At 36.7% G+C, this 20,593-nt stretch overlaps 2 protein-coding genes across 5 annotated transcripts; one reads left to right on the top strand and one right to left on the bottom strand.

Moving 5' to 3' along the window:
• The first annotated feature begins 479 nt into the window (after nucleotides 1–479).
• LOC148842136 (protein STRICTOSIDINE SYNTHASE-LIKE 4-like) lies at nucleotides 480–3,749 on the top strand. Of its 2 annotated transcripts, none has more exons than XM_088957294.1 (6): nucleotides 480–1,021; nucleotides 1,125–1,337; nucleotides 1,687–1,754; nucleotides 1,974–2,210; nucleotides 2,378–2,510; nucleotides 3,157–3,749. In XM_088957294.1, exons 1-6 carry the CDS (start codon nucleotides 827–829, stop codon nucleotides 3,427–3,429), a joined length of 1,119 nt encoding a protein of 372 aa, XP_088813420.1. In that variant the 5' UTR covers nucleotides 480–826; the 3' UTR covers nucleotides 3,430–3,749. The 2 variants fall into 2 exon arrangements, with proteins under 2 accessions (XP_088813420.1, XP_088813419.1); XM_088957293.1 differs by having other exon boundaries at nucleotides 697–1,021; nucleotides 1,113–1,337.
• Nucleotides 3,750–5,996: 2,247 nt separating this feature from the next.
• Nucleotides 5,997–18,853, bottom strand: LOC148842135 (Alpha/Beta hydrolase fold-containing protein). 3 transcript variants are annotated; one of them, XM_088957291.1, is made up of 9 exons: nucleotides 18,453–18,853; nucleotides 17,648–17,967; nucleotides 13,921–14,118; nucleotides 12,984–13,256; nucleotides 12,507–12,609; nucleotides 8,975–9,093; nucleotides 8,047–8,223; nucleotides 6,608–7,258; nucleotides 5,997–6,449 (listed from the first exon to the last, which is right to left on the bottom strand). In XM_088957291.1, exons 2-9 carry the CDS (start codon nucleotides 17,945–17,947, stop codon nucleotides 6,426–6,428), a joined length of 1,845 nt encoding a protein of 614 aa, XP_088813417.1. In that variant the 5' UTR covers nucleotides 17,948–17,967; nucleotides 18,453–18,853; the 3' UTR covers nucleotides 5,997–6,425. The 3 variants fall into 3 exon arrangements, with proteins under 3 accessions (XP_088813417.1, XP_088813415.1, XP_088813418.1); XM_088957289.1 differs by having other exon boundaries at nucleotides 5,997–7,258; XM_088957292.1 differs by having other exon boundaries at nucleotides 5,997–7,258; nucleotides 12,984–13,179.
• Nucleotides 18,854–20,593: the final 1,740 nt, after the last annotated feature.

The following is a 20,593-nucleotide window of genomic DNA, read 5'->3' as shown; positions in this document are numbered from 1 at the left end:
ATGACAAGATATCAAAGATTGAGCCACAGTAAAACATCTCATACCCGGTTTTAACCCCATAAATAGGGTGTTTAGTTTTATTGGTATTTGTTCAATAAACACTGCCACATAGGTGTCCCTTTAGCAGTTTTTATCTTACTCTTTCGTAAAGTGGACTTAGGTTTTTGTACACCATTATTTTTTAAAGCTTTCACAAATGGTCAGCCATTTTTTCATTATTACCCTGTGGAGTCTATTTGTCATAAATGCTTATAATTATTGTCTTTTTTTTCCAATAAATATAATACAAATTTTGAATGAAAAACACTAAAAGAAACCAAACACATTATAGTACGCTAGCTGATTTTTCTTTCACACTTAACTTTGTCGCCTTCGTTTTTGTCCATCACTTGATGCCGTTGTCACTTGTCAGTTCACATCGAGTCTATTTTCCTTCCAAGAAAATAAAATAAAACAAAAATCAAAACACTTGCATCCTCACAATTCTTGTTTCACTCCACTTCTAACCCTAAATGCATGGCATAGGATCCCCTATTCATTTTCACTTTTTCACCACCAGCCCCTATCGTATACAGAAGAAAATGTGTCATGACAATATATTTTGGCCGAGAGTATTTCTTTCGCTGTTGAAAACAAACTTTTTTGTTCTCTTTGAATATGACACGTCAATTCATTTGATTCTTTTTTTTTTGGGATTGTAGGCATGAGGGCAACTTTTGGGCCCTAAGTTCACGCCCTTTAACGTCCCCAACAGCCAAAGTAGAGTTAATTTTCACAACTATCTTCTTGCTGCGGAGAGTGTGGTGGTGGTGAGATACTGAGATCTATGACGACGCCTACCCCACCTGCAGCGCGTCCGAAACGTTACTTATCGGCGTCTAGAACTAGAAGCTTTCTTTTGGCTTGCTTACTTGCTTTTCTAGTTAAAATTTTCTTCTTCTCACCCATTTCACCTGAACCTCTCGGGTTTCCTCCTCTTGGGTCGGAGTTCATCAATTTCCCTTCCAACAATGTGTTACAGGTCTGTACCACCGATCACTAACCATTCTTTTTTTTTTCACCAACTAGCTTTGTGTATGATTGCCCAATAACATATCTCATGAGCAACTTAGTTTGTTTCTCAGAGAATTGTTAAAGTTGGAGAAGGATATGTAGAAGGGCCAGAAGATATATGTGTGGATAAAGAAGGTACCATCTATACAGCTACCAGGGACGGTTGGGTTAAAAAACTGCACAGAAATGGTTCCTGGGAAAACTGGAAGTTCATTGGCGGCCACTCTTTGCCCGGTGTTGCCACTTCTTCAATTGGTCATATTCTCCTTTGCGACGCTGATAAGGTGGGGATTTTCTATAACAACTGTCCTTAATTAATTTAAGCCATCATTAGGTGAGGTCTCTGAATAGATTTTCATTCTATAGCATGTCTCCTCACAAAGTCCATGAATGAAACGAGTTCTGTTGTAATTTGATTAAATACAATGAGAATAATTGGATGAAGATCAAATACTAAAGTGCTTAATTAAATAAGTTCTGATAACATATCATTGAATATAAAATCCTTTAATCAAACAAACTCTGATACTATGTTGAATAAAGAAAAGAAGGAAACTTTTTTTCATAAGTAGAGCTCTTCCTCTAATTAACTAACTGTTTAAGATATTACTATATATGCATCACTATTCACAGGGGTTGCTGAGGGTTGGTGAAGACGGCGTGGCAATACTTGCTTCGCATGTTAATGGTTCAAAAATAAGGTAACGATGTCGGAAGTTCATAACTTATGCCTATTGTATTCCATATATTTCTGCTGAATATCACAGCCTGGATCATCATCAGATGAAATTCAACACTACCTGATCTGGTCTTTGTTGAAACATCTTGTGTAGACAGATAACAACATCTTGTTTTAACAGATCTCAACTCAAAATCTAAACACATCTTGCATTTCTAAAATTAGATAAGATGTGTTACAGGTTTGTAGACGATGTAATCGAATCATCAGACGGCACCGTGTACTTCAGCGATGCAAGCACAAAATTCGGATTTGATGTATGGCATCTCGATTTGCTGGAAGCCAAACCCCACGGCCGACTTCTCAAATACGATCCCTCCACCAAGGAGACAACGATAGTGCTCGACAATCTAAGATTTGCCAATGGCGTCGCTCTCTCAAAAGACCAAGACTTCTTAGTAGTTTGCGAGACATGGAAGTAAGGGAGAGCCAATCAATGATAATGGTCGTGTTAAAGTTGAACATGTGAAATGATGCTAGACCACATATCGGGTTATAAGAATTATATATACATATATATATATACCTTCTTTTGCTAGATTTTATTGATGACTACTTTTTCTTCATGCATGGATAATGGGTCAGATTCCGGTGTCTGAAACATTGGTTAAAGGGGGAGATGAAAGGGAAGACGGAGATTTTTGTCGACAAACTTCCGGGAGGACCTGATAATATTAATCTTGCACCAGATGGGTCTTTTTGGATTGCCGTGCTCGAGGTATTTATTTCTATTAAATTAATTGTTTTATATTTCCAAATAAATTGATCGTGGACTGGTCACTCACCTCACTCCGTCCATCTTTTTCTTTGAACCAATGAGAGCAAAGATGGAACCCACAACCACAATCAGTAACTGATCTGGAGCTGGAGACCCACAATCTGTTCTAGTTACCATTCAATCGAACCCACCTTCTGGATTAATTGGGACGAAAATCAGCCTATAACTTTATCTAAATATCTGATTTTAAAGCTGGGGCTTGATCGAACAGCTTTTCAAATGTCCAGTTAAAACAGTGGAAGCTCTAAAAATGATGCATTGATCAGATGGTCCAAAGATTTCTGGCTATGCTGATTAGGCCGTCTCCTAATATTTTGATATCTCTGCCATCAGGCCCCAAATACAGCATCATCATCAGCTTGTTCTGTCTCTTAGACAACAACTCGAAAAACCAGCAAGACAATGGCATTAGTATTACTTCTTATAGCGTTGGCGCCTCGATGGCCATCTGTCTATATCTTGTAGACACAGGACAGAGCCAGGGGTGGTGAAGTCCGGGGAGCCATGAAAGACAAAGACGAGCTTTCATGGTTGTATTTTTTTTTTTTCTGAAACTATGATTTTTTTTTTTGTTGTTTTTTGGCAGTTAAGGAATAATCCGGTGTTAGAGTTGATCAACAAGTCGAAACTAGCCAAACGCTTCGTGGCAAATTTTCCGAAGCTGAAAAGCAACATAATCGCCAGTATCATGAGAAAAGCGACAGTGATGAATGTGGGAATCGACGGTAACGTGATCAAGATGTTGGACGATTCGAGTGGAGAGGTTATGTCCTTCGTCACTTCGGCGATGGAGTTTGAAAAGCAACTCTACGTGGGTAGTCTTAGCTCCAACTTCATCGGCAAATTAAAGTTGATTTAGAATCTCTCAACCAGCATCATCATCATCATCTACGCTCTACCTGGCTTATGTCCGTAAAACACAAAACAGAGAGCTGCTGAGTTCTAATACCTACCTGACGCCAATCAAATTCTTGGGGAACTTTTATTGATTAGTGATCGTGCGTATGGCATTGGTACCCAGTACTCAATATAAGGATATATTTGAAGAATGTAGGTCGTTACTAGAAATAGGGTTTCCCTTGAAAATAAAAAAGTAATGTTGTCAAGGAACTTAGACAAACAAACAAGGCTATTTTCACTAATATTGAATTAAGAAAAAGCAAAGTTTTAAAAGGAAAATGGCAGAGGTGAGGCATAATCCTCGATAAGCTTCAAAGTATTAATATAATATTTTATTTTATGCATAAAAATACATTGCATGTATATGTTTTGAAATAAATCATATGTTTTGGACAATTTTTTTTTTTTTACTTTGTTTAATGTGATGTATACCAACAAAGTTCAAATGGTGTAAATTAATATAAATACTAAATGTTATATAAAATATTGATATACATTGAAAAGTGAAAACATACTTTCAATTTCAAAAACCTACTGGGAAATGTGAATACATATATAGGGCGCAGCTGATGATAGATTCCAACTTCCAAGTGGATCTTGATGTTTAATAGGACATAAGATATAGAGCACTTTGATTAGGTTGTTACAACTTACTATATTATGTTTTTAAACCAAGTACAAGTCTTTAGAAAGGAAGCAAAATGCTTTTTTTTTTTTTAGTAAAACAGGTAAATTTGGGAACTTCCCAAGCCTTTTCCCAAAAGTTTTCAAGTCAAATGAAGGTAATCTGAATGGCTTTCAATCACCCTATTTGGCTAAACCATCTGCTATGTGATTTAGATCCCTAGGAATCCAAGTTAGTCTTGCATTTAGGTAAAAAGGACATCTTTTAGTTAAAAAAATTTTAATTAACACAATCGGGTGGTCCAATAAAGAGCTGTTCTGCAGTCACTTGGCTTCCTTTGGGCATTTACAGGTTTAGGCCTATGGTAAATATTACATAGGCAGAGCCTGAGTGGGTTAGGACTTAAGGCCCCTATCCCACCCTACTAACTTCTGCACCTGTTGGGGGCTGGAAGGATGCCTTTGGTATTACTGCTGAAGATGGGATCAAATACTAAAAATTTGCTTGTAACTATCTAATAATCCTTTTTGGAAAAATTAGAAATATAATCTGTATTACATCAGGTTATGCAAAGTCATCCTATGTACAATTAATTTGTATTATATTCTTGGCTCATAAGAAACATACTGGTTCCATAGTGATGAGTGGTAGGATTTAATTAAGGTCAGATCATTCTCTTTTTCCAAACAAGAATTTTATTATATAAACTTTGATGCAGACTAGCAATCTTTTAGCTTTATTTCCTTATGGCTATCTCTTTCCCTTGGTGACTAGGACTGTTGTTCCCATGCTAGCAGCAAGGTTAGCCTAGCTTTCTGTTATTTGTCAAATGAGGGTTCAAAGTATTAGGTTTAGGGTTTGAGTAGGGACTGCTCGGCCCTGGTTCAGTGATCCTCTGCTTCACGGAATTGTCGTGATCCATGATCCATAAATTCCAGATCCATCCTACACTACACACAAGAAAAAACCAACACAACTACCTGAAACCTTCTCACTGCTTCTCATTCACTGTCTTTATTATCCACAAAATATGTATTTATAATTAAATAAACTACACTTCGACAGCCATACAACCAAGATATCAATTGGGTGGCCCCCTACATACTAACTAAGCCATGGATGCATGGGTAAGACCCAAATTCTAATCCTCAAACAGAGCCAAGCAGGATAGTATGTAGGGTCTCTCCCTTCAGTTGGCGAAGCTTAACAGAGGCCTCAATTCAAATGCTACCTACCATCTGGGTGCCTTTATCAAATGCCTCAATCGGATTGTCGGATTTTTTATACTTCGATAACAACAAAGCAATAAGGAAAATAATTCGATAATTTATACTTAGAAAAAACAGCGAAGCAATAAGAAAAAGAACAGAGAGAGGGACGACGGTTTACCTTGTATAGAAGAGAGAGAGGGACGACGGTTCAGTGAGTTCAAATCGAGAGGAGTCGAGTTCGAACGAAAAAAAAAAAAAAAGAATTAATAGGAAATTTTTGCGGAGACCCAAATTTCGTTCTGGGAAGAATGAATTCTGCAGCAAGAAATGAATATCCAAACACCTATATCTAATTAATTATTGCTCATTCTTTTCCAGAATCAGGAAGAATTAAAAGAACGAGGCCACTGGCAGCGAACCAAACATGGCCAAAGAGTACAACCTGGACTAATCGTAGTTACCTTTTAGGGATTGCCTCTCGCATAAGAACTCTCTTTAGATTCTTTTCTCCAATAGTCTACCGTCACAAATCTTCATGAAATGATTCAACTTCCTTCAAACAGAACTCTGGTTTGATTCACAATTTATTATGGTTGAAAAGGTTGAAACCTATAGAGGGAAGGATTTCGCCTGCTAAAGATACAAAGATAGGAATTGCGTACAGAAAATTTTGAAGGAAAACGGCAGATGTGAAAAACAAGAGGAAGTAATGGCAATTAAAATTTACAACTCTTAACAGTCTAACATCTCTCGGTAAAATATAAGCTATAGTTGAATCGTTGGATTGAAGAATGACATTTCCAACTGAGAAAAAAATTGGAGAAATCAAGATCCCCACCCCCACTTTCGGGACCTCAATTTTTTAACAGAGATCACATATATTATATCATTTCCAAATACTTCCCACTCACAAACCTCTCATTTCATACTCCCTAACAATATCACGCAATGCCATCCGATGGGCTCATCAGCATGGATCTTTTTGTATCACATCTCAGCTCCATATACATAGAGGCTTTTGTGCACAACAGTTTAAACAACCTAGGTTTCAGTTTCCAAGGTTCCACCATTGCCCTTTCAGTTTGCTGGTACAGAAGCTATTCTCTTTTGTCATTTTCCCTATAAGGCCAGCTCTCCGATTTCCTATCACAATAAGCATCATTAGAAGCCTCTTCCTTCTCAAGATCACAAATCAACTGCTCTATCTTTTTCCTATATACAGGCATAAAGTGATCACTGATCATGGTTTGTGAAAGTCTTAGTTTGCTGTACAGCGACCTTGGAGTGAGGAAAATCCTAACCTTGTCCCCGGGTGGCTCCACATTGGCTGTATTAGAGTCTCTTGCAACACCATTTTCACACTGAGGCCCTTCAGGGAGGAAACTGACAATGTGCATGATCTTTCCGGGAGGGAAAAAACGGTGTGCTTCCTTCATTTTAGGTATTGAACTGTCAGGCAGGTTTTCACCCACCTCAGTAATGGCTGCTTCCTCCTCTTCCCTCATCTCCTTCGCCACATTACCATCTTCACTTTCAGATAGTCTGTAAATTTCCTGCTCAATCTGTTGCCATAACTCAACTTCAGCCATGTGACCCTCACATCTACCATGACTCATGAGGGCATCACCATCATCCTCCCCAGTCTCCACAACGGTGTGTACGTTCATCTCATCTGAGCAAGAGGATTCAGGTCCTGAAGTCCATTCCATACCTTGAGACGTGGAAATAGGTAGTTCTATGGTTTCAACTGTAGTTATCGATTCCTGAGATGACAGAAGATGCTCAGTAGTTTCTGTTGTACTAATGCAAGGTTCGACAGGGTTTACTTCCTGTGATGCTGAACGAGCAGCCTGCACTCGATGACGAGTACCCATGCATGACCAGGAGGGCAGGCGTAGGGTAGGGCGTGTCAATGCAACCTGAGCAACACTCTGAGCTCTCTTCATCATGACCTGCAAGCATTAAATATTAAAGATATACAATAGATGGATCCAATAACATAATTGCCACAAAACTATGATAGATAAAAATATAAAAGGGTGTGCTAAACCCACACCAGGAGGTCAATTTAGAAAATATTACCACTCTTAACATGAGACACGTTGTGGGCAAAACCTAGGTTACCTGATGAGCAGGTTAAATCTCGGAACTCATACCATTCTGTATGTCCATATTAATCAGTATTGAATAGAAAATCATAAAGAAGTTGCTAAATTCAACAAATTATTTTTGAAGGCATTGGAATACCCGAGCATCTATTGGAATGAGAAGTTCATCCCAGATGAGACCATACACATTTACAGGGTGAATAGTTGTGGTTACCAAATCACTATCTTTTAAGTTATTTTTTATCATCCTTTTGGTAATATACTTTTCTTTATGTTGAAAGCACAACCTGGTGCAGACATGGCGAAGGGGGAAAAGACATGGGAGAAGAAATTGAGTTTCTGTGAATTTGTAAACTAATGAAACTTTCTTAATTTCTAGATGATTCATCTTTCAAATAACTATAACCTTATGTGGGATTTCACTTTATTTTGCTTCTCTTGATTATCTGAGAAATCCATTACAACATGTACTTTTCAAAACAACTTGCCAAAAAGATGACTATCAAAAGAATTAATTTTAATATGACCGAATCATGGAAGAACTCCATGCCAACATACAAAAGATATTCCGGGTGGAAGAAAATGGTGAAGTAAATTTAATTCTTGTTGCTTACGGCAATCAAAGTGCTCACCTGTGTGCTGTCAGAGACTGGACGTAAAATTGCACCTGCACCAGCAACTTTTGCTCTAGCACTTGCAATTGATGGAAGATGAGAACCAAATGCTGATGCAGAACGATAGACTGTGCTCAAGATTCTAGTGCGCTCAATCTTATTCCTCAGATCATTCAGCCATGCAGATGCCATCACCTGCACGATGAGAAATAGATTAAAGGAAACAAATAAAAAACAATTAAGATACTTCCCATCACCAAAAGAATGGACAATATTCTAGCCAATTAAGATGCAATTTGTCCAAGATATATCACATTTGAGGGTAGCACCAGGGGAGTCCAGATTTACTGACCACAACACATTGCTGGCTACATTCACCCAGCCGCACATCGGGAATACCAGCAATATGAAGTACAAGAGATGCTTCCAATGTGTGGCTGGGTGAATGTGGCCAGCAATGTGTTGTGGTCAGCAGATCTGAACTTGCACCAGGGTAGCTACTCACCCTGGTTTAATGGTCATCGCATAAATGCTGAAGACACTTATCAAGCCCATTAAGTTTGGTTGCCTTGTGACACCTAAAATATACTTCCTTGCCAAGGGCAAGCTTCAAAGTTGCACATATGAATTATTACAGCATCAATATTGACTCAAGGGAAAAAGGAAAAGGAGAACATAATGAACAAGAAGATGAAATAATTTGGGTATGAGGAGTGATAACCTCCAAAATGTTTAGTTTTGGTCACTTGATTTGTACAAATTGTCATTCTACCCTGCTCCAAAATTAGCAAGGCATAGTGCAAATCACAAGGCAACTGAGTTAAGGGTATACAATAGATCTTCACATATTATATATAGCATTGCATTTGTTATTATAGAAAGAATAGAGGAAAGGAGAAAGACATCAAAGTTCAGAACTGTTTTAAATAGATTGCATGTACAGAACCTCAGATCGCAAGTCATCCACTGATGCAGCTGAGAATGTAGGAACCAAGTCAGCCCCATTTATAACTGAAGTGATAAAGTCATTGCCTGATTCTGCCAACTCCCAATTCATACAAGCAGCTGTATTTGGAAAAACTAGTTAGTACTATAAGTAAATCTTTTAAGTACAGCAGGTATATATAGAACATAAAAAGTAAGCAAATTCTAGAAGCTTGGAGATTGAGACAATAATTGAACTGATCCCTTCATGGAAATAACCGGGGCCAATGAGCAGCTCAAAATAAAATTCACCAGGGTGCTCCCATAGTGTAAATCTGGATTTTTTTAGGGTGGAATAAGGGGCACTACTACATCTCCTAGGTCCAGGTTACTTGCCTTACATTGCTGGTCCCAATCCAGATAAAGGTAGTTCCTATCAAGTTGGCAGCCAGCATTAAAACTTTTGCCAAATTCCTATGATGAGAATGCATCCTTGTTGAGTAAGGATTTTTTTTTTTTTGGTGGGGGGTGGGGGGGGTCTGTTTGGGGTAATGATTATATGTAAGGGTAAGTGTAGGATGATTTTGGGTCTATTCTAAGGGGACTGGGGGTTGCTTTTACTCGTATAAATTTTATATATGCACATGACCCTTGTAATTTTCTTTTCTTAAGCAATAATGTTTCTGTTACTGATCAAAAAGAAAACATCTTCAGGACATTGATCCTGAATGGTCATTTCATGTTCATACTAGCTATTCCAAGTGGCAACGCATAGTGAAAACAATGGATACAGTACTGAAGAGAACAGAAAATGACAGAACAGGATTCTCGTAACCAACCCCATATGGTTGGAACAAGGCTTAGTTAAGTTGAGTTGAGTTGATATCTATTCCCTCTCTCTACCTTCTACAGGGTTCTACTTTTTTCCAGATTCCAACCATCACAACAGATGGCAACTCACCCCCCCCCCCATTCTCTGGCATGCTTGTGCACACACCCAACCACTGATTGTTTTCTTTTCTGTCTCCATTGATTTTCCTTAATAAATTCAAACAGTACTACTACTAAGGGTAGTAGCATAGTTAAATAGCTAGAAAGTTCACTGGATTTAAAATCTAAGCATTGAAACTTTTCACTACACAGTATCTATATCTTTTCTAGGTGAGAGAGATAGTTTATCGATTGTATTATATGTTGAAAAAGACCGTACATGTGAGGATATAAATGATGCAAAAGAACCACCCAACTATAAATCCCACTTTGTCCTTTATCACAGCCCTCCCAGTCAATACCATCTTCTTCCTCTGTTTACTCTTTTTAATATTCAGTTGCACCAACAATCTTATGAACATAAAACAAGAAAGGACAAATAACCAATTTTCAACAAAATGGTTCCATCATCTTGGTGCATATACATCCTCAGAGGAAGTGTTATTGGAAGTTGGAACCATGATAGTTAAATGATAATTGAAATCTGAAACATTGAGAAGAAAATATCTTAAGGTTGATGACTACACCATGGATACCAATTCTCTATTCCTTCTTTACTATTAACAGAAAATGAAAATATGATATCCTTTCAAATTGATTACCCTTTTCTCCTCTTTCACCTACAAAATCCCTGTTAATCTCAGTTCTAAAATGCTTCTGTTTCTTTCATGGGTAGTGAAGATGTATTAAATAAAGAGAAAGAGAAACATACAAAAGGATCCAAAACCAGGAGAGAGAGAGAGAGAGAGAGAGAGAGCAATGGCCAGTAACTACCAATAAAAAGAATAACACGTCAACAAAGAATCCATGCCCAGTAGCTTCCAAAATTTAGTTCAACAGATAGGAAAAACATAGGTAGATAGAATGATAGAGAGATAAAGGTTGTTGCCCTACCTATGATACCCAGATACCTGTAAATAGGTTCCATATCACATCGGATACTTGAATATTTAGTGTAAATTATGTACCCACCACCTTGTCTAGTTGTGTCCTAGCCATATCTATATAACATAGGCTTCTGCTAGTTGAGGCAAAAAAGTGGTTGGTTTTGGCCATTTAAGGACCATTTGTATTTTTCAAGATACAAAAAAGGAGTTGAGAACATAGGTTCAGGCCAGGGAGGAAAAAAACTTGCAAACACACACACACACACACACACACACACACATACATGTCTATACACGTGTATTTTGTAAAGCTGTAATAGATTGGATGTCCTCTGCAGAAAATGGTCCATGGGATCTCAGATTCCTATTGAGAGAGGTAAGAGTACTAGCCAGTCTGTTGAATATCTCATTCAAATGAATGACAAGATTGGCTCCCTCTCTTGCTGATGCACTAACTAGAGAAGGGGCAAGCGGGCAGAAGCTAGTTTGGGGCATAACTGGCCCTGTGGACTGTGGCAAACAAAACCTGTCATAGAGTTGTACTATTTTTTTTTTTTTTTGTCTTTTTGGTCAGTCTGTTTGGCTGTTTTACCACTGTAATGTATTAAATCCCTGCTAGCTTTTCTTTAGCAGGTTCTAAAAATCCTAATAAAATCTCCTTGAGCATGTCAATGATCAAGTAGTTATGCCTGTCATAGAGTTGTACTATTTTTTTTTCTCTTTTTGGTCAGCCTGTTTGGCTGTTTTACCACTGTAATGTATTAAATCCCTGCTAACTTTTCTTTAGAAGGTTCTAAAAATCCTAATAAAATCTCCTTGAGCATGTCAATGATCAAGTATAAATAACTACTATACATAAAGTCTAAATTATATGTTAATTGTAAACTATTAAACTCCAAAACAAATTACTAATGGTTGAATGACAGTTCGATAACATCAGAATTTCATATTAGAAAGACAAGATTTTTGAATAACTTCCCTGGTTTACTAAGAATCCTAATTTTTGGAGGACTATATGCTCATGAACTGTTCCATACTCATATTGACTTGCACACATATGTCAATAATTTAAATGGAGACCTAATTACTTATTTTTACCCAGTGAAATGTTTGCATATATACTAGCCACCTAGTTGGATGTTTGGATGATCCAAAACACCTAGTAGATAGTTAGAGTTTGGGAATATAAAAGGGCGTCCTAGTGCACGAGGCTCCCACCAATGTAGGGTCATAGAGTTTGGGATTATGATTTTTATATTTCTTTTCCTCTATACTGATTTTTCATTTCAGAGCCATTTTTTCTTCTCTTCTTTTTTATTAAAGAAAAGCTCATACTAATAAAGCTAGAACAAAATTCTTGAGAAATGAATGCCAAAGAACCTAAGATGCACAAATGCACATCCAGACAAAGATACAGACTTGGGAAATGGGTATCCAAATGGAAAATATAACTTGGTGTCCATTTAATATGTTGATGTCATCTGAAAAGTTTATGTATGTGTGTATGTGTATGTATGTATGTATGTTAGATACATGGCCAGTGTCATCCAGTGTCATGTTGTTAAATTTTGAAAGCAACAATGCAGCATCCAGTGTCATGTTGGATACATGCCCAACATGGATGTGCTAAGCATGTACTAGTATCTGGTTTCTGGTATCATGCCAAGGAACACAAACCTGGAGCAAATGTAACACAATTAGTTGTTGAAAACTCCTGCTGTTCACGTAAAATATATGTTAAAAGTGCTGCAGTGCCTCCACCCAATGAATGTCCAACAATCTGAGGAAGAGAAGAAATTGTCACAAATATGACACCATACATCTACATCCTGTTTGCTATATATTAGAGCATGTGGAAGGGGGGAGAGAGAGAAGAATGTTTAGGGGAAAGTGACAAGATGATAGGAGGATTGTAGATGGCATTTGCCCCTTGATGATAGATTGGTAATTGGTACACCCAGAAAAAAAAAAGAGTGATTAATTCTACACTAACCAAATCAAGAGGCTGACTTTATGCTGTCAAATCCATGTTCTTTGGAAAAGACAAGCATTAAAGCAAACCAATATTGGAAGTTGATAACTAGAGCATTCAGCTTATGTCTGGAAAAGGAAATGCTGAATAAGGGAAACAGGAGTATCATAGAATAGTTTTACCTTGACTTTATATTCCGGATGTTCCTTCAGGGCTTTAATAAGACAAGGCGTAGCAAGCTTTGCAATCCATCGAGCAGCTGCAACCATTCCACAATGTGCATAGCCTAAAACTAAATTGCTAACTCCTCCTTCATGTACAATTGCGTGATGGAATGGCACCACTCCACCTGTTGCGGCTGTCAATGTGTCCTTGATGCTGTGAGTTCCACGGATCAATAAAAGAAAACAATTTGTTTTTTTATCAGCCAGAATTGTAAAAGCTGGCTTCAAAATCTGTCAAAAACAAATGAACTAATGAACTCAATAGCATACATGAATGTGATATTATCTCATGATCTAAGGGGAACTAAGCATATAATTTTGTTATTATATAATTCTTGACAAAAATGTTGAAAGAAAGAGCAAAAGTAAATGTAAAACCACAAATTGATAAGCATCATAGTTTCAAGCCTGCCTAATAGTGACCCTTTAGGAGCATGCCGAGATAAGAAGAATTAAAAGGATAAGGAAACCATGCCTAGGACCAAGATACCATTCTAAGGGCAAGGTTCGCCTGCACCAAAATTTAGAAGTTCTATGACTAAGTCGAGGGTGATATAATAAAGATGCTTCTATCAATATAACATTCAGGCATAATTAGTGGGAGAATAATAGCATGCCATCCTAGGATCATGCATGTAATAACATTCACTGAGGGCTCATTCTCTTTAATGCAGACTATGCCCACAAATCTTCTCAGATGGGCCCCTATCAAAACTCTCCTAATTAATGACAATGTACCACATATGTTTTCAGTTTGCAGTGTAGAGACTGTATTATCTACTAAATATTACAACGTTAGTACCATTAAATCATAACTTCTGAACCCCAAACACAAGCACCTGATAGAAATAACAAATAAAAATAATAGAAAAAATCAAGTTCAAGCATCACTCACTCCTGCTTTAGGTTCCTGGAGAAGAACATCATCTTGACAATAGCCAGTCTCCTCTAAAAACAATGCAAAAGGCTTTTTTGAAAAATGCCAACAAAGAGTCAATAATTTTAAGAGGTATCTTAGTTCAGCAGTTATTTCAGGTCCTCTGAGTTGTAAACTATCTTGACCACCAAATACACTAGCAACATGTAAATTTCCCTGCACAGTGGCATAGACAAGGTCAGCAACCTAACAAAATCTGATAAAAGCCTTATGATGTTGTTAGAGCATGAACCTTAATTGGAAAATGGAATTGATCTGCTAAGGCATATACGAAGTGTTATTACTTGATGTAAATTTGTTGATGGTTAGGTAAAACATTTTAAAGCATTAAGGAATGATGTGACACATTTACCTTGTGCAAGGAATGAGACAAATTGGGAAAGCCTCATAAGTGTGCCCTTTTCTGGATTGGCAACAATTAACAAATAGAGGTATGCCTTCTTAATAAATAAATACATTAGGTATTATGTTACTGTGTTTTAATGGAACTTGTTTTATTTAATGGTAAAGTAATTTTTGTTTGATGAGTAACAGTGGTTTTTATTTATTGTTATTTTACACATTAGACTAATTTGTTACTCCCCAATACAACTGATCCTGTTGATCCCTTGCCTTGCTAGTGAATCAGCTAGGTTGTTTGCTGATCTATAGGTCCAGCAATCCAGTTTCAATTCGGGACCTACCCTAGCTATCTGCTTGAAGGGAAATGTAGGGAAACTTGTACAAAGTTTGTATAGGTTTCCCTACCTTTTCTTTCAAACCAAATACACCCTTAAGGTGGGTGCACCTATGCAGCCATGTCCTATTGCAATCATTCTTCAGCTACCTCTCCACAGTTTTTGAGTCACCTTCAACTACTAAACTCGAAAATTTCAGGGTCTTGCCTATCTTCGAGCCTTGTAGAAGAGCTGACATTTCTGCTCTAGTTGAGCCACCTTCTCCTATAGGTCTTGAGTATATAGAAATGATTGTAGATACAATACCCCATGTATACAAGAGAATATGCATCAGGATTTTGTTGTTTTTTGGGCTAACTATTGCATGATTTTGGTTTGTTTTAATTTCCATATTTTTTGTGAAAACTATTTTATATTTTCAGTCTTAAACATTACTTGAACTGAACAAGCATTCGCTGCATCCCAAGACTCATTTCTCAAATGTTCTTGAAAAGACACAAGTCATTCTTGCTTCCTTTATAGCTTTTAATAACTGAATTTATTTATCAATAAGGTACTGTTTTACTAAGGTATTATTTTTTTCTGTATTTTAACGGCACTTTGTTGTTTTGTTGAGCTAACCCTTATAGTAATCCCAACTGGACTTATCTAATGAAAAGCAAAAGCTTATATTGTTTTAATTTCCATGTTTCTGTTAAAAGCATTTTACAGTATCATCAAGATCAAGCCTCTAACTTGAGTCCTGAAAAAAGTGGCCATAGGATGCTTACAGTTGCATCTTAATCCTAATAATCATTCCCCAAGACTTACACGTTGAATGTTGTTGAAAACACCATAGTCTGTCTTGTTCCTGTACATCCTTTTAATAACTGAAATTTTTTATAAATATAAAATGCAGAAAAGATAGAAAGAGAAGTGTAAAATTATCAATAACCTGAATAGTGGAGGACCAAAGAACCTCAAATGATAAACAGTCAATACAGTTATACTTTTTGTTATTAATACAATACAATGATACTTTACCTTTTTCAAAAAAATAAAATAAATAAATAAAACAGACAGCAGTATCACAAAATACCTGCCCATAATACAGAGTGGAAACCTACTGAGGAGCCTGCCACCAATATGAAGAAATACTCCCAACACCACCTCTAGCAAGGCTACCAGCAAGAGAGTTGGTCAAACTCGGAATCAAGCTAAACAATTTCACTCTGGAGGCCAAAGCCCTTGTTTTACTGATTCATGTGCCCATAGTCCATCTGGGCATGCCCTCAACCAACCAATAATGGTATATTTCCCTCCACCTCTATATAATCATAAACCAGGGCTCCCACAGAAAATGTCATTCGCAATGCCTTTTCCCCATTCAAGTCTTGATGGTCCACTGAACCCAAAAAGACTACACACACATGAAGATCTACAATTCCCAATAAAGCAACCACCAAGGACTAAACTTAAGCTTAATCACCAATTTTGCAAAGGAAGCACTCATGGAACACCACATGTAGATCAACTAAAAATTCATCATGTCAAGCTTTTATAAGTATCACTTTTCATTTAGTTGAGGTCATAAAGTGCTAAAGACCAGTTCTATTCTAGAGGGTAAAAGAATTTGCCAATGAACAATCAAATTTCCTTTTTTTTTTATCAATAACCACAGAATTCATTAATATTGGAAAAAAAATTACAGGGAAGAGGAGCTAAATAAAGCTAAAGAATCTTAACTCCCCTAAACAGAAATATATGTGAATTAAACACTCAAAACCTTACAATTGAGCCCAAAACCCAGAATTTCTAAAAACTCCTTGCCTAGCCAATCCATCAGCAAAGGAATTAGCATTTCTTTAAACCCAAGTACATAGGACTTCCATATCCTTAATCAGCCACTTGAATTTTCTTTTCTCATTGCTGTAGCTCCACATCTTGGAAGTGTCTTCTTTCAGCCAATCCACAACAATCGCAGAATCTCCTTCTATAATCAGTTTCTTAACTTTAATTTCTTTGGCTCTTTGCACCCCTTCCAATATTGCTAACACCTCAGCCCTCAAGGAGTCTCCCACTCCAATTGGACTAGAGAACAAAGCTATTACATTACCTCTCTCATCCCTTAGGACCCCCCCCCCCAATACCTAAAGGCCCTGGATTCCCCATGCTACTGCCACCAAAATTTAGTTTGATAAACCCAGGAGGTGGAGGGTTCCACATGAGATTCAAATTTCATTGATAAAATAGCAGTACATGAAAGAAACAAAGAACCTGAGCGCTGTTAATGTCAGGATAAGAAGCATGCCTACTTACCTAGATGCGTGGTAATGTGAGAATTACAATCTTCACCTACCAAGTGAAGACAAGTGAGGAGGCAAACCACTGCAAATACAAGGACAAGCAGAATGATAGAAGAAAAACTATCCTGGGAGTACAACCCTGACACAACTCAGCTCTCTCCACCCATCTATTAGTCAAATGATCTGGCTAAAAGCAGTTCCTCTTATGTGATAGATAACATATATGTTAGATAATATTAACAAAAATCTATTTAAAACTTTATTCATTGTATAAAGGTCCTATACTTGTTTTTATTGTCTTATAAATGAAACTTGGTTGAAAGAACTTGCTGCCTATACATCATTAGATTGTACAGGCTGTTTCAAATACATATTCTGAAGCCAAATCTGTTTTAGATTTATACTCTTACCATTGAAGCAAGAGTTATCCTCACTTTGAGGGAAGGAAGAAATCAGTGGTTCCCAAAAAAGTGAGGCGGTAGAATATGTGGCGGCAAAAGCAGAAAGGGAACAGCAGTAACTGATGATATTTTTATAAAGACGCTTGGCCTCCTTACAGTTTATCGATATAAATATGGTCTAGACTTAACAGTCTAGTGAAGACTCCATTAAGATAACTATGAGAAAGCATAGTGAAACACTGTGAATCAACATAGCTAAAATTCTTGCCAAAAAAAGAAAAATAAAAGACTTAAACTCCACAACCACAAGCAATGCACTAACCTGCCTCTTAAGAAGAAAGTTAATTCCAAAAGCCAAATCCCCAATAGGCCACTTCCCTAGAGTTTCAGAGTAAGTAAATCTCAGTGTTTCCGACAACGTTGAAATTGTCTCCAACCATGTTGCCGGAGCTTGAATAGGTCTACGTGAAACTTGATTAGGTCTAGATGGAGTAGGCCTGGGTACACCACTACCACTCTGTTCATCGTCATCCTGAGACAGAGGGGATTGCAATCTCCGGTTTAATGTGTAATACAAAAGAGCAGCTGCACCAGCTGCAGTAGCCATTGTTGCCGTTGCCATAAATTTTCATCCAAAAGCACCTATACGAAAAAAAAAAAAGTGGATTAAAGTTCGGCAATTGAACTAAATATGTCAGTTATTCTTCACTTCAGCTATTACGCTATATGCCCAAATAAAAAAAATAAAAAATAAAAAAACTAATAATTCCTTTATCGGCTTGAATCAAAGTCATTCTATGTGTAGTGCCAAAAGTCACTGGTTGTAATAGAATCTTCACTGAAAGAAATACCCAATTTCCTCCTGCGGAACGATTTACAGTATTATAATCATTATTTTTTTCTTCTGGCTAGATTCCTGCGTCATCGGAAAGATAGAGAGAACGCTGAACTAGAAGTATCTTTACAAGTAAATATTAACAAAAATCGTCAAACTTTCCTACTTGTCGAGCAACCAAAGACGAATGATCGGAGAATGAACAAATTAAAAAAAAAATATACAATGATAGAAGAGCAGAAACAATATTTAGACATAGATGAGAGAGCGATAAACTGAACAGCTTACGAACCTGAAATCCTCGAATTTCTGAAGAAAATCGGTCTCCTTTTCCTTGTGGGGTATAAAGGAATTCCTGATTACTTGGATTTTCAACTTCAACGGATTGGGTTTACTTCATAAAGAAGGAGAAGAAGTTCAGTTGTTTCTGTCCAACCGACGCGTTTTATGTTCAGACTTCAGAGACCAACTTGAGAGAAACGCTAATTATAAATTTATTACATGAGTTATTACCACTTTACCAGAAAACCTTAAATGAAAAGACACAAATACCCTCAATGTCAATCCCACTCACGAGAACGTGGACCGCGGCACCGCGCGGGAGGAAAGGAAACCGACGAGAAAAACCCAGTGAGGCAGTGAGGGTTGAGAGAGAGAGAAGGGTTGCCGGGAAGAAGGAAACGTGCAAGTATTTTACACTGACACATATCCATCATATATATATATATATATATAAGAATTGAGATCCGCTATTCGCGCATTTCAGGTACATTCCACCGTGCATTGGAATATCTATAGTAAATAATAACATAGAAATACGTAAGATGTTCCTGATGCATGGTGGGATGTTTTTGTGAGATCAATGTGAGGTGTCATAAATTTAGGCTGTATTGTATAAATACATATAAAATAATACAAAATATAATGTTTTGAGCTCTGCATATTTGCATTTATATTCCTAAATAGAGCGATAGTGTAAATAATTTTGGTGCAAATTATGATTTATTTATATTTCAAAATTTATCTTATTTTGTTTGATTGTTATATAAATAAAGTAAAATAAGACGTGGAGCATAAGAAAGTAAAATCCAAAACAAAATTAAACCAAATTTTGCATTCCCATGCATTTAAACTAGTTCAAATAAGATTGCTCTGCAACCAAATATAGTCTTAAGGATTTGATTTGTCCCCAAGAGTAAGGTTTTAGAATGGTCCATCCTAATTCTAATGCATGAGGCGAGGTGCATAAATTTTGTCTTAAGGCTTAAGTCTTACAACTTTAATGTAAAGTTTAAACCTCTATAAAAACGAGGCATAAGTCTCAAGCACTTTTGTCGGTGTTTTTCTTTTTTTTTTTGGCTTTTTTCTAAAGTTCTTTGTTTGAATATAGTAAAGTTGTTTTGGAACCTTTAAAAATTTATTATTTTATAATAATAATAATAATATTATTATTATTACACCAAGTTTGGAAGTGCTTAAAAAGTAGTGTTTATTCAAATAAACACTTATTTGAGAATTGAGAAGTCCAAATTTTGGTCTTGGCTCGTCATATAATTTTGAAAAGGCCTATATTACCCCCTGTTCCAAATAAATGCCTTTTCATAAAATGCTCATGGGCGCTTATTAGAATAAGCACTCCCAAACTCCACCTAAGTTCTATTATATAAATATAATGTAATCTATGATATGAATTATATTTTGCATGCAATACACTATATTGCATTATATTATATTATTTTAAGACAATTTTCAATTGACCACTCTATACCAATGGACCGCCACTCTGTACTAAAGGAATAGTAATACATTGATACTTAGGCCCTCCCCCCTCCTAACTTTACTTTTTCAGCAAAAATCCCCCTAAACTTATGATTTTGATGTTTTGCCCCTGCTCTTAGCATTTTGTTAGTTAAATTCATAAAGTATTCCATTAAATATTTCTAAAACTATGCTATTTTACAAAATCATTTTGCCATTATTTGGTAAAACTGGGATTTCGTCCATACATAGTGTTTCTCACTCCGATCTCACCGTACATCCCACAATGTACTAAAAATATCTCCCATGAATAATAACATACAAACAGGGGAGATGTTTCGGATATATAGCTGGGACATATATCCGAGGAGCAGATTCAGGCTCCTTTTTGGTTTGGATTTTTCTAAAATCCTAACTTCATATTATCTTCTCAACTTTATTTTAACAAGGTTCATTTTGAAAATGCGTTGAGAATAGGTGGTTCATCAGCCTTTGATCATGATCTATGCTTTAAAACGGTTACTTTCATCACTTTAATATTTATTTATGTCAAGTCATAGAATATTGAATAGACAATTTAGTGCCTTTACTTTTACCATCAACCCTTAAGAGGAGAAAATGCTGCAATTTAGAAGTTTAGGGGGTCTTTGCCTGAAAAGAAACTTTGAGGGGTTT

Source organism: Nelumbo lutea, chromosome 8 (assembly GCF_056320005.1).
Source record: "Nelumbo lutea isolate HS-2025 chromosome 8, American lotus-T2T, whole genome shotgun sequence".
Classification (NCBI taxonomy): domain Eukaryota; kingdom Viridiplantae; phylum Streptophyta; class Magnoliopsida; order Proteales; family Nelumbonaceae; genus Nelumbo; species Nelumbo lutea.
Note: the sequence above shows the minus strand (reverse complement) of the source record. Positions and strands in the feature narration are given on the sequence as shown.

Bases quoted from the DNA above. Each gene is read 5' to 3' on its own strand.
- LOC148842136 (XM_088957293.1), top strand. From the start codon at position 827: ATGACGACGCCTACCCCACCTGCAGCGCGTCCGAAACGTTACTTATCG. The intron at 1,338-1,686 runs GTGGGGATTTTC...CACTATTCACAG, and splicing joins TCCTTTGCGACGCTGATAAG to GGGTTGCTGAGGGTTGGTGA. The intron at 2,211-2,377 runs GTAAGGGAGAGC...ATAATGGGTCAG, and splicing joins GTAGTTTGCGAGACATGGAA to ATTCCGGTGTCTGAAACATT.
- LOC148842135 (XM_088957289.1), bottom strand. From the start codon at position 17,947: ATGGCAACGGCAACAATGGCTACTGCAGCTGGTGCAGCTGCTCTTTTG. The intron at 14,119-17,647 runs GTTAGTGCATTG...GCCACTGTGCAG, and splicing joins ACTTTCTTCTTAAGAGGCAG to GGAAATTTACATGTTGCTAG. The intron at 8,224-8,974 runs GTTCTGTACATG...CTCATCGTGCAG, and splicing joins TGGATGACTTGCGATCTGAG to GTGATGGCATCTGCATGGCT.